Genomic DNA, 14,237 nt, shown 5'->3' with positions numbered 1-14,237 from the left:
AGAGAAAGTGTCTTCTAGCTTCCCTGGTCTTTCAGGTGCCTCTTGTTGTTTGTTGTCCAGTAACCAAGTCACGTCTGTGACCCCATGGAGTGCAGCACACCAGGCTTCCCTGTCCCCCATCATCTCCCAGAGTTCGCCCAAGTTCGTGTCCATTGAATCAGTGATGCCATCCAACTGTCTCATCTTGTGTCACCCTCTTCTCCTTCTGCCTTCACTCTTTCCCACCATCAGGGTCTTTTTCAGTGAGTCAGCTGTTCACATCTGGTGACCAAGGTATTGCAGCTTCAGCATCAGTCCTTCCAAAGAGTATTCAAGGTTGATTTCCTTTAAGATTGACTGATTTGATCTCCTTGCTTCCCAAGGGACTCCCTAGAGTCTTCTCCAGCACCACAGGTACCCCAGATGCATGCTAAAATAGAAGCCTGACCTTTGTGCAGAAACTTTTAAAGTGTGAAAATAGACCTGTTTTGGAGAAAGTCTGGAAGATGGGCATTTCTTGCTTGCTTCTTCTGTACTGAATTCTATGATGTTAGCCATGGTACGTCCTTGCAAGCCTGTTAAGAACTGCTTCTTTGTTTGCTATAATCTTGTGGGTCTCAGACGCAGGCCCCATTGGCTTTCACAGATAAGTGTTTTGAAAACCCATTGCTCATGTGGAAGTCTTAAAAGTTGGAACACTAGATGTGGGATCCAAGCCCTTTACTCTTAAGGAAGAAACTGGAATCCCATTGTATAGCCTGTGCTTGGCATGGCCTTTATGGCAAAAGTGAAGTTCAGGTTTCCTGTTAGTTTTGATGTGGACTTTTCTCATTCACCCAAGTGTAGATGTTTCTCAGCCAGTTTTTTCAAAGGGAATTGTTCCTTGTACAGTTGTAGATTTCATCATTTGTACATGGAAGGAGATATGAAAGGAGCCTATATTGCCATCTTGGCCTGGCCAATTGAATCATGATGTTTACTTTGGAGGGTTTTTTAATTTTTTTTTGAATTATAGAAGTATGATAACTCATTTACAGGAGACTTGGAAAATACAGAACAAGATTACATATAGTTATACTATATATTACAATTTTTTAGGTAGATAAATTAAGATTTTTAGTTGGAGTTTCAATATCAAATTCTCAAAAATTAATAGAATGAGTATACAGAGAAGAAGAATATAGTAGACCTGAAAAGCTCTGTGAACCAATTCAACATAATTAAGATTTATACATTTTCACACATCAGTAGGATACAAGTTATATTCAAGTTCCCATAGATTGTAAACTAGGAGACACTAAAACATATCCAAAGACATAAAACAAGGTTCAAAAATTTCATGGTCTAAAGGTATTGAAATCATAGAGTCAGTTCTGTTATCACTGTGGTATTATGTTAGAAATCAATATCAAGAGATATTTGAAAATAACCCATATATTTTCAAGTGCAATGTGACATTTACCAAGAGAGAGCTTCAACTTAGCCATCAAAAGCCTCAATTAAAAAAAAAAAAATATTGCTCTAAATGCATATTACATCTTGCTGCCAGACCAGATGTGTTTAAAAAAAAAAAAAAAAACAACAACAAAACCACCTCCTTTCTATAGCCATTGAAACAAAGTTTACTGTTCTAACCAGTTTGTATTTTATTTTGCATTGCCACACATCTGCTTATTTAAGAAACAACATCCCTTCGGTAGTAATGGTTCAGCACAAGTAGGTATTACAGCTTGATGTGTGTGTTCTAATTCTCAGTGTTCTTTGATTCCAGGTCTTATAGAGCAGTTAAGGCAACTGTAATGGCATTTTTTGGAAATATATTGTAAAATAATAAAAGGTGACATAATTAAAATTGAAAAAAAAAAAAGCCTCAATAAAGTTAGACTGAAAAAAAACAGGGTAATTGCAGAGGAGAAAGCATTTAATAAGAATATAAAAATGAGAAATTAATGTTAAAGATACTTTTAAAAAATCCCATGTATTTGGAAGTTTAATGTCAACTTTTAAATGATGGATGTATCTAAGAAGCCATAACAAGGAAAATTAGAAAATATTTGTAATTGAATGAAAATGAAAAGGGAATTTACCATCATTTGTTGCATGTAGCTGAAGCGGCTCAATGCAATTAAATACAATGTGGAGTCTTGAATGAGGTATGAAAACAAATAATGGGCAGCATAAAATTTTGTGAGATTTGAACATCATCTGTACTTTAGTTAATAATACTGTATCACTTGTTAATTTCCTTTGTTTTTTAAATAACATAGTATTTCTTTATATTCTCAGAATTGGATTAGAAGTTTCAAGCCTTATTCAAATTTTCTTTTTAAATCACTAAGATAATACATTTTCTGGACTTTTACCAGTAATACTAGAGGCCAATAGACATGACACTATATCAAAATTTGAGTGAATATAAATTAGAACTCTAGCATTCTGTTCATACTAAGCCAAACAAGTAGAATCAAAGTGTCATAAATTTAGCTAGGCAAAAATTCACAATTTTTCTAAAATATATATATTATACATACTATATATATATGTTACAAAAGCTTTTCTATTACACTTGATAATGGCTTGAGAAACAATAACAAAAAAGAGAGAAATTGGAAAACATAAGCTAAATGAAATGGGAGCATTGACTATGAAATAGAAAACATGAATCAAACTAGATAAAAGTAAAAGATCATCATATAGTTCAGTTGTTTTTAAACATGGCTGTTCATTAGAAATACATTTGGCACTTTGGAGAAGAGTAGCAATACCTGGGCATTTTTATTTTTCAAAAAATTCCAAGATAATTCTGTTGTGCATCTAGATTTTAAAAAGTGAATACAAGTTTTTCTGTTAAATGGTAATTTTAGTGATATAGAATTCTGTTCTTTTCTGTTGACCAATCATGATACAATGATATTAAGCAAATAACAATTATATAATCATAATACTGAAAGATGTTTATCAGTTTTCATAGTCAGTAGCCAGACAAAAAATAAAAAATAATCACAGTTGCAAGCCATAATGGAAACATAATGAACCTCACAATATGAAATAATTGCATACAGTTTTGGGCACAGAGTAATATGGTAAGTGGAAGTGCATATGTGCGCATGTTCTCATCCGCCCATCCAGTCTATGTCTTTTGATTGGTGCATTTAATCCATTTATAGTTAAGGTAATTATCACTATGTATGATCCTATGATCCTGTTGGGCTTCCCTGGTGGCTCTGATGGTAAAGGATCTATCTGTAATGTGGGAGACCCAGGTTTGATCCCTGGATTGGGAAGATCCCCTGGAGGAGAGCATAGCAACCCACTTGAGTATTCTTGTCTGGAGAATCCCCATGGACAAAGGAGCCTGGCGGGCTACAGTCCATGGGGTCACAAAGAATCTGAACAACTAAGCACAGCACAGCACATGATCCTATTACCATTTTCTTTTTTTCAATTAATTTTTTTATTAAAGGATAGTTGCTTTAAAGAATTTTGTTGTTTTCTGTCAAACCTCAACATGAATCTGCTATAGGTATAAATATATCCCCTCCCTTTGAACCTCCTTCTTGTCTCCCTCCCATCCCACTTCTCTAGGTTGATACAGAGTCCCTGTTTGAGTTTCCTGAGCCATACAACAAATTCCCGTTGGCTACCTATTTTACGTATGGCCTATTACCATTTTCTTAACTGTTTTGGGTTTATTTTTTGTAGATCTTTTCTTTTGTGTTTCCTGCCTAGAGAAGTTCCTTTAGTATTTGTTGTAAAGTTGTTTTGGTGATGCTGAATTCTCTTAATTTTGCTTGTCTGGAAAACTTTGGATTTCTCCATCAAATCTGAATGAGAGTCTTGCTGGATAGATTATTCTCGGTTGTAGGTTCTTCCCTTTCATCACTTTTAATGTATCATGCCATTCCCTTCTGGCTTGGAGAGTTTCTGTTGAGAAATCAGCTGATAACCTGATGGGAGTTCCCTTGAGTATTATTTGTCATTTTTCCCCTATTGCTTTTAATATTTTATCTTTGTCTTTAATTTTATCAGTTTAATTATTGTGTGTGTCAGTGTGTTTCTCCTTGAGTTTATTTTGCCTGGGACTCTGCATTTCCTGGACTTTGTTGACGATTTCCTTTCCCATATTGAGGAAGTTTTCAGCTGTTAAAGCCAGATATTTTCTTGGGTCCCTTCTCTGTCTTTTTCTGGGACCGCTATAATGCAAATGTTGGTGCATTAACTTAGACTGTCTTCATTTTTTTTTTTTTCCGTTCTTTTTTTTATATTCTGTTTTGTGGCAATGATTTCCACCATTCTGTCTTCCAGGTCACTTACCTGTTCTTCTGCCTCTGTTATTGATTCCTTCTAGTGCATTGTTCGGAGAAGGCAATGGCACCCCACTCCAGTACTCTTGCCTGGAAAATCCCATGGACGGAGGAGCCTGATGGGCTGCAGTCCATGGGGTCGCTACAAGTCAGACATGACTGACCAACTTCCCTTTCACTTTTCACTTTCATGCATTGGAGGAGGAAATGGCAACCCACTCCAGAATTCTTGCCTGGAGAATCCCAGGGACAGGGGAGCCTGGTGGGCTGCCGTCTGTGGGGTCGCACAGAGTCGGGCACGACTGAAGCAACTTAGCAGTAGCAGCAGCAGTGCATTGTTCATCTCTGTTTGTTTGTCCTTAGTTCTTCTAGACCTTTGGTAAACATTTCTTACATCTTCTTCTTTGTTTACCTGAGATCCTGGATCATCATCACTATCATTAGAAAATGCAAGATTATATTTAAAAAATGTTTTTACTGGTTTTGAGTACATATGTGATTTTTCAGATAGACTCTTGGTAGTTATTCACCCCTATTGATCATGGCAGTTTATTATTGAATTTGGAATTAATATCAGTATTGATGCATAGAAATAATTTAATATTAGTTCAAATTGCCGATATGTATGATTAACATTGTCAGCTAAGACCTTGAAAAAGACCAACCCCACTGATAGTTGTGAAGCAATAAATGATTTTATAGTAAAATGGAAATTATTTAAAAGCAAAGAAACTCAATTATTACTATAGAAATTCTTGTAATTATTATTCTGAGCACTTAAATTCCTTTTATAAAATGCTTGATATTGACTTACCTGGTGGTCCAGTTGCTAAGACTGCACTCCCAGCGCTTAGGGCCTTGGTTCTATCTCTGGTCAGTAAACTAGATCCCACATACCACAAGTGAGTTCTCATGCTGCAACTAAAGATCCGATGTGCGGCCACTAAGACCCAGTGCAGCCAAATACATGATTTTTTTTTTTTTAAAGCTTGATATTCATAGTACTACAGGAAAGTTGAATAAACAGAATCCAAAATTATGTTTCAGGTGAACCCTCTATACTTTTATTGAAATAGTAATATACTTAGTCTTCTGGGGATTTATAACATTTATACAAAATTATAAAACCTCATTGCAAAAAATTGAATCTAAAAATTTTAAAGATTCTGCATAGTATATCTCTGTCACTTAGTAGTAATCTCTGCTACTTGTTAGATATTACCAATGAGATAAATACAGTGGTATTGCACTTATCAATTATTCAGAAGTGTGTAAAACCAGCTACTTAGAAAGTTGTCAAAATATTCTCAGAATAGCAGCAATTCTTAAATGAACTAAAGATATATAGATCTTAGAACATGTACCATGATTAGCCAGGATAGCAGGCAGAAGGTAGAATTTCTTTGTTTTCTGACAGTAGCTCTCCAAGTCAATTTTAGCTGGCTCTAAGGTCGGGAATGGGTGAATTTAACTCAGATGACCATTATATCTACTACTGTGGGCAGGAATTCCTCAGAAGAAATGGAGTGGCTGTCATGGTCAACAAAAGAGTCCGAAATGCAGTACTTGGATGCAATCTCAAAAACGACAGAATGATCTCTGTTCGTTTCCAAGACAAACCACTCAGTATCACAGTAATCCAAGTCTATGCCCCAACCAGTAATGCTGAAGAAGCTGAAGTTAAACAGTTCTATGAAGACCTACAAGACCTTTTAGAACTAACACCCAAAAAAGATGTCCTTTTCATTATAGGGCACTGGAATGCAAAAGTAGGAAGTCAAGAAACACCTGGAGTAACAGGCAGATTTGGCCTTGGAATATGGAATGAAGCAGGGCAAAGACTAATCAAGTTTTGCCAAGAAAATGCACTGGTCATAGCAAACACCCTCTTCCAACAACACAAGAGAAGACTCTACACATGGACATCACCAGATGGTCAACACCGAAATCAGATTGATTATATTCTTTGCAGCCAAAGATGGAGAAGCTCTATACAGTCAACAAAAACAAGACCAGGAACTGACTGTGGCTCAGATCATGAACTCCTTATTGCCAAATTCAGACTTAAATTGAAGAAAGTAGGGAAAACCACTAGACCATAAAAGTATGACCTAAATCAAATCCCTTATGATTATACAGTGGAAGTGAGAAAGACATTTAAGGGCCTAGATTTGATAGATAGAGTGCCTGATGAACTATGGAATGAGGTTCGTGACATTGTACAGGAGACAGGGATCAAGACCATCCCCATGGAAAAGAAATGAAGAAAAACAAAATGGCTGTCTGGGGAGGCCTTACAAATAGCTGTGAAAAGAAGAGAAGCGAAAAGCAAAGGAGCAAAGGAAAGATATAAGCATCTGAATGCAGAGTTCCAAAGAATAGCAAGAAGAGATAAGAAAGCCTTCTTCAGCGATCAATGCAAAGAAATAGAGGAAAACAACAGAATGGGAAAGACTAGAGATCTCTTCAAGAAAATTAGAGATACTAAGGGAACATTTCTTGCAAAGATGGGTTCGATAAAGGACAGAAATGGTATGGACCTAACAGAAGCAAAAGATATTAAGAAGAGGTGGCAAGAATACACAGAAGAACTGTACAAAAAAGATCTTCACGACCAAGATAATCACGATGGTGTGATCACTGACCTAGAGCCAGACATCCTGGAATGTGAATCAAGTGGGCCTTAGAAAGCATCACTATGAACAAAGCTAGTGGAGGTGATGGATTCCAGTGGAGCTCTTTCAAATCCTGAAAGATGATGCTGTGCAAGTGCTGCACTCAATATGCCAGCAAATTTGGAAAACTCAGCAGTGGCCACAGGGCCGGAAAAGGTCAGTTTTCATTCCAATCCCAAAGAAAGGCAATGCCAAAGAATGCTCAAACTACCACACAATTGCACTCATCTCACACACTAGTAAAGTAATGCTCAAAATTCTCCAAGCCAGGCTTCAGCAATATGTGAACCGTGAACTTCCTGATGTTCAAGCTGGATTTAGAAAAGGCAGAGGAACCAAAGATCAAATTGGCAACATCTGCTGGATCATGGAAAAAGCAAGAGAGTTCCAGAAAAACATCTGTTTCTGCTTTATTGACTATGCCAAAGCCTTTGACTGTATGGATCACAATAAACTGTGGAAAATTCTGAAAGAGATGGGAATACCAGACCACCTGACCTGCCTCTTGAGAAATTTGTATTCAGGTCAGGAAGCAACAGTTAGAACTGGACATAGAACAACAGGCTGGTTCCAAATAGGAAAAGGAGTACGTCAAGGGTGTATATTGTCACCCTGCTTATTTAACTTCTATGCAGAGTACATCATGAGAAACACTGGACTGGAAGAAACACAAGCTGGAATCAAGATTGCCAGGAGAAATCTCAATAACCTCAGATATGCAGATGACACCACCCTTATGGCAGAAAGTGAAGAGGAACTCAAAAGCCTCTTGATGAAAGTGAAAGTGGAGAGTGAAAAAGTGAGCTTAAAGCTCAACATTCAGAAAACTAAGATCATGGCATCCGGTCCCATCACTTCATAGGAAATAGATGGGGAAACAGTGTCAGACTTTATTTTTGGGGGCTCCAAAATCACTGTAGATGGTGACTGCAGCCATGAAATTAAAAGATGCTTACTCCTTGGAAGGAAAGTTATGACCAACCTAGACAGCATATTCAAAAGCAGAGACGTTACTTTGCCGACAAAGGTCCGTCTAGTCAAGGCTATGGTTTTTCCAGTGGTCATGTATGGATGTGAGAGTTGGACTGTGAAGAAGGCTGAGCGCTGAAGAATTGATGCTTTTGAACTATGGTGTTGGAGAAGACGCTTGAGAATCCCTTGGACTGCAAGGAGATCCAACCAGTCCATTCTGAAGGAGATCAGCCCTGGGATTTCTTTGGAAGGAATGATGCTAAAGCTGAAACTCCAGTACTTTGGCCACCTCATTGAGGTGGCCAACTCATGAGAGTTGACTCATTGGAAAAGATCCTGATGCTGGGAAAGATTGAGGGCAGGAGGAGAAGGGGAGGACAGAGGATGAGATGGCTGGATGGCATCACTGACTTGATGCACGTGAGTCTGAGTGAACTCCGGGAGTTGGTGATGGACAGGGAGGCCTGGCGTGCTGTGATTCATGGGGTCTCAAAGAGTCGGACACGACTGAGCGACTGAACTGAACTGAACTAAGGTCTAGTTTGGAGAGAGAAAGAAGAAAAACTAAGAGAAGAGCAGAAGCTGGCATAAATGTAACAATTAGAAGTAACTATAAATAGTGGAAAGCTATTCACTAAAAGCAGCAGTAAATGACAGAGAACAGAAACATAAGTGAGGGAGAAGAGAAGAAAGAACACTGAGGAAACTGATCTTTTCAGTTTAATAGCCTAAAAAGTACTCTAGTATTTGAGTGTGTCTGGAGTAAGGGCAAAGGTAAATCCATTTTCTGAAGGCCATAAAACATCAGTGTATTATGGCCTACTACAGTAAGGATCACAACAGTGAGCTGCTTTGAGTTTTAAGAAAAAGGTGAATTATGTTTAATATATTTGGTTTACTACATTTCTTCATAAAAGTTAGGTGTTGAACTCTAAGTTAAATGGAATCCTACTTATCTGAGATACCACATTTCTTAGTGTGACTGGATAACACACAGAAAACTTTTTAAAAAAGTTTAAAAGAAACTTAAACTGCACATGACCTTATATATGTGAACTTTATAGTTATTTCATTAAATAATTGTGGTTATAACAATGTGAATACAAAATTTGCTTGAAAAAATGGGCACTTCTGCCACTTATAAATCAAATTTGCCTAGAATAAAGTGGTATAAAGACAGCAGAAGTGAAATATGCATTTTGTAATGCACACTGTGGTTATGACAGTTTTAGCTATAAGCACAGTATTTTTAGAAAGAATGGAAACTACCAGTTTAAAAGTGACTGGTTTAGAAGTATGCATCTTATGGATACCTGTAAGAAAAGGAGAATGTATTTGAACATGGGACTATTATATGTATTATATAACTTTTGAAATTAAAATGTCCTCCCTTTATTTTTTTGACTTGATCGCTTTTCAGTATATAGAGTCTCAATTCTTGGGATCCCAGAGTTGGGTCACAGGACAAAAGTGAAGGACATGGAAAAACAGAAATGAAAAGTTTATTTAATAAGGATTGATTTATTAAACATTATTAATTATTTAAAGGCTTTAAAAATTTTCTAGTAAAGATTTCTTGTGATGATGACATACACAGCAGAGTAGCTAATATGCATTTATTTCCTATTACAAATTCTGAAGGATGTTATTTTTGGTGTGTATATATGTTAGATTGACAAATGATTGTGTACCTTTTTATACTTTTGCAAAAAAAATTTTTATGTAAGTTTTCAGTCTTTAATAGAAATTTATACTGTCATCAATACTAAGAAAAATTCCATAAGGAACATACAGTTTTCATGGAATTCCTTATATAGTTTAAACATAATGCTAATGACTAGATAATTGTCCCCAAATGAAGGGTTTTAACGTAGTTTTAACTATATAGTTTTAACATAGTTAACAACCCTCATGAGTTGTTATAAAAAGAATTTCTGTACTGTACTAGAACCAAGTTTAACCTAGATGACTTCTAAGTCTATGATTTTCTAAGTCATTTATTTAACAGATATGTAATCAGCACCTACTATGTACCAATTTTTCTATAGGAATCAGAATTAACCAGATTACAAGCCAAAATTTCTGGACATGAAAGGGCAGAAGACATCAAATTTCTACCAGCCCCATTTACATCTCCAGTAGAAATCACGCCTGATATTCAAGATTCAAAATTAGCTAAGCATTCTCACACAGCTTTTTTCAAGTGTAGGAAACTACGTCGCTCTATTAGCGCCAGTGATCTTAGTTTCAGAACTCATAGTGATGAAGATCTTTCTGAAGAATTACTACAGGACTTAAAAAAAATGCAATTGGAACAACCTTCAACATTAGAAGAAAGCCAGAGAGATCTAACTTATACCCAGTCAGACTCATTTAAACCTCTCACATATGACCTCAATGATGATAATTCTGAGAATAATGACTTCAGTACTCTGAGTGGAATGCTAAGATACATAAACAAAGAAGTGCGACTATTAAAAAAATCTTCTATGCAAACAAGTGCTGGTTCAACTCAGGTATGTATTTCATACGTTAGCAGTTACAATAATTTGTCTCCAATGAGGATCATTTTCTTTTTTTAAGGAAAAAATGCATACATTTAAATAAAATACTCATGTCATTAGGTGATGTGCACAATTATTGAAAGTATGAAAAAACAAACTCCTTGTAAGTTCAGAATGCTTTTACCTAGACAAGTAGAGTTGAAAATTTAGCTTTGAAAATTAATTTTTGTTAAAATAGGCTAATATTTGATTAAGTAGAATCTCTATACTTGATTAAAGACTAACTCTGCCTCATATTAGGAAAGTATTTTGAACTCCAGAGTACTGGAGAATGTTTTTTGGAGTGCTAAAATTAGTTGTGTTCCTAGACTTCCTGGAAACCATTCTAGTAAAGATTATTCAGGTAGCCTTTTGTTTTGGTCATAGGCTTCCATAGTGACTCAGAATATCACATTCACATGATTTTTCTACTTCCATTATTTTTTGAACATACTGTACTGAAGAAGCAACTTTATCGCTGCTACACATACATTACAGACGACTTGACATTGTTTATAAGCAGTTAATCTATAGTTTGCACACAGATACAAAGATTTCTTTCAGGTAATTTCACCTTTTTTGAAATGTCCATTTTCCTCATTTCAAACATATCAAAGTAGGTTTGGTGGCCTAAAATGTTTAAAAAGTGTTTTTTGAATGGATCCAAGACAGACTCAGTTCAGTTCAGTTCAGTCACTCAGTCGTGTCTGACTCTTTGCAGCCCCATGGACCGCAGCACGCCAGGCCTCCCTGTCCATCACCAACTCCTGGAGTCCACCCAAACCCATGTCCATCGAGTCAGTGATGCCATCCAACTATCTCATCCTCTGTCGTGCCCTTCTCCTCCTGTCCTCAATCTTTCCCAGCATCAGGGTCTTTTCAAATGGGTCTCTTTGAATCAGGTAGCCAAAGTATTGGAGTTTCAGCTTCAACATCAGTCCTTCCAATGAATATTCAGGACTGATTTCCTTTAGGATGGACTGCTTGGATCTCCTTGCAGTCCAAGGGACTCTCCAAGAGTCTTCTCCAACACTACAGTTCAAAAGCATCAATTCTTTGGTGCTCAGCTTTCTTTATAGTCCAACTCTCACATCCATCCATGACCACTGGAAAAACCATGGCCTTGACTAGACGGCCATTTGTTGGCAAAGTAATGTCTCTGCTTTTTAATATGCTGTCTAGGTGGGTCATAACTTTCCTTCCAAAAAGTAAGCATCTTTTAATTTCATGGCTGCAGTCACCATCTACAGTGATTTTGGAGCCCAGAAAAATCAGCCACTGTTTTCACTGTTTCCCCATCTATTTGCCAGGAAGTGATGGGACCAGATGCCATGATCTTAGTTTTCTGAATGTTGAGCTTTAAGCCAACTTTTTCACTCTCCTCTTTCACTTTCATCAAGAAGCTCTTTAGTTCTTCTTTACTTTCTGCCATAAGGGTGGTGTCATCTGCATATCTGAGGTTATTGATATTTCTCCTGGCAATCTTGATTCCAGCTTGTGCTTCCTCCAGCCCAGCGTTTCTCATGATGTACTCTGCATATAAGTTAAATAAGCAGGGTGACAATATACAGCCTTGATGTACTCCTTTTCCTGTTTGGAACCAGTTTGTTTTTCCATGACCAGTTCTAACTGTTGCTTCCTGACCTGCATACAGGTTTCTCAAGAGGCAGGTCAGGTGGTCTGGTATTCCAGTCTCTTTCAGAATTTTCCACAGTTTATTGTGATCCACACAGTCAAAGGCTTTGGCATAGTCAATAAAGCAGAAATAGATGTTTTTCTGGAACTCTCTTGCTTTTTCCATGATCCAGCAGATGTTGGCAATTTGATCTCTGGTTCCTCTGCCTTTTCTAAAACCAGCTTGAACATCTGGAAGTTCACAGTTCACGTATAGCTGATCCTGGCTTAGAGAATTTTAAGCATTATTTTACTGGCGTGTGAGATGAGTGCAATTGTGTGGTAGTTTGAGCATTCTTTGGCATTGCCTTTCTTTGGGATTGGAATGAAAACTGACCTTTTCCAGTCCTGTGGCCACTGCTGAGTTTTCCAAATTTGTTGGCACATTGAGTACAGCACTTTCACAGCATCATCTTTCAGGATTTGAAATAGCTCAACTGGAATTCCATCACCTCCACTAGCTTTGTCGCATTGTTGGAGCTTTTATTCATTTCTCCACATCCTTCCTTACATGATTAAAAAGAGCTTAATTTGGAACTCACTGTTGGCCTATAGAGCTTCGCTGGTGGCTCAGATGGTAAAGAATTTGCCTGCAATGCGGCAGACCTGGGTTCAATCCCTGGGTTGGGAAGATCCCCTAGAGGAGGAAATGGCAATCCCACTCCAGTATTCTTCAGAGGAGCCTGGCAGGTTACAGTCCATGGGGTTAAAAAGAGTCAGACATGACTGAGCGACTAAGCCCAGCGGCCAGCCTAGTGGTTAGGATTCCAGGCTTTTACTGGATTTATCCCCTGGTCAAGGAACTGAGATCCTACATTGTTAGTTTCCTTTCTTGGATTTTCTTAATGGTTAATTATTTTGTCAGTTCCATTCACAATAAAGCCTCTAGCAGAATAGTATTTTGCTTTCAGGTTTTGACAAAAGCTTCAAAAACTCACAAAAAGTTAAACACACATACAATTTTGAACACAGAAGAGTTCACACAAATGTCAAGTTAAAAACTGCTTTAAAGCAGTGGAAGTGTTGTGAGCTAATTAGCTGATTCATAGTTTATTAGGAATTTGAAAGAAGTATTGTTTATCCATTTTGTTTTCAGAAAAAAAAAGCAGTTTTCAAAATATGGTCTGTATACCATGCAGTAAGATGAAAAATAAGAATTGAGAAAATCAGTGATTAGGTAACAATTAAAAGTGTAAGGGAAAAAAGGATTAAGTGGGAGTACAAATATATACTTAGAGACATGATAACATTTTCAAATTCCTAGCCCAGGTTAAGATCAAGATATGACAAGAATATTTGACCTGTAGTTTTAGAATCTCCTGAGATGTTTCCCTCTGTTTTTCTACTTCTCTGTATTGTGCTACTTCTTTGTACAAGCATTTCTGTCCTGTCTTTTTTTTTCCTGCTCTGTTTTTCTCTCTTCTGTTTTTCATTGACTTTATCAATTTAATTTAATCTTTCACTCCCTCCTGACCCCCACCCAACCAGAATTATTTGCTTTTTCCATCCATGCAATCCATTACTGACTTTCTGATTCTTGTTTTTCAACTGACTAAATATTCTCCACTCTTGTTTTAAATTATGCCCCTAATTATTATAGTAGATTTTTAATGTTAAATCATGATTTCAAATAATAATCTATTACTTTGCATTATTCCAGGGAGAAAATTTATAGTTAAAAGAAGATGCTGATGTGATGAAAAGTGGAATTTTTGGTACTGTGTAGTGTTTACTTATTATATGTAGTTCCTACTTCATATAAACTGCTATTTTATTGCTTTTAAATAAATTTTATATTTTAAGATTTTTAAAGAAAGTTCTTTCTTTTAAAGCTTACTTATACTTTTTGTGAAAAGTAATTCAATTTATTCATTATTCTGGTTTGAACTTGCTACTTTCCTTTTATCTTTTACTTAGAAATCATTATTAAAATGCATAAGTACATTGAATAACTTATATTTTCAATCAGACTCCCATATTATTTGCTTATTTTTCTAGTGATACTTTATTTTTAAAAGAAGTAATATGAATTTAGAGCTCATTCTGCCAGAGGTTCATAATTGTACTAATAATGCCTAACTTTTGTTAAA

At 36.5% G+C, this 14,237-nt stretch overlaps 1 protein-coding gene across 18 annotated transcripts in view; it reads left to right on the top strand.

Annotated features, from left to right (window-relative positions):
- CCDC18 (coiled-coil domain containing 18) overlaps positions 1-13,959 on the top strand; it is a 112,264-nt gene extending 98,305 nt beyond the window's left edge. For 17 of the 18 annotated variants that reach the window (XM_045166087.1, XM_045166091.1, XM_045166090.1 and 14 more), the window contains 2 exons: positions 9,979-10,446; positions 13,808-13,959. In XM_045166087.1, the coding sequence (XP_045022022.1) occupies positions 9,979-10,446; positions 13,808-13,822 (483 nt within the window). In that variant the 3' untranslated portion in view covers positions 13,823-13,959. The remainder of the gene's footprint in view (positions 1-9,978; positions 10,447-13,807) is intronic. The other variant, XM_045166088.1, reaches the window with a different exon arrangement.
- Positions 13,960-14,237: the final 278 nt, after the last annotated feature.

Source organism: Bubalus bubalis, chromosome 6 (assembly GCF_019923935.1).
Source record: "Bubalus bubalis isolate 160015118507 breed Murrah chromosome 6, NDDB_SH_1, whole genome shotgun sequence".
Classification (NCBI taxonomy): Eukaryota; Metazoa; Chordata; class Mammalia; order Artiodactyla; family Bovidae; genus Bubalus; species Bubalus bubalis.
This window is presented reverse-complemented; position numbering and strand designations above follow the sequence as displayed.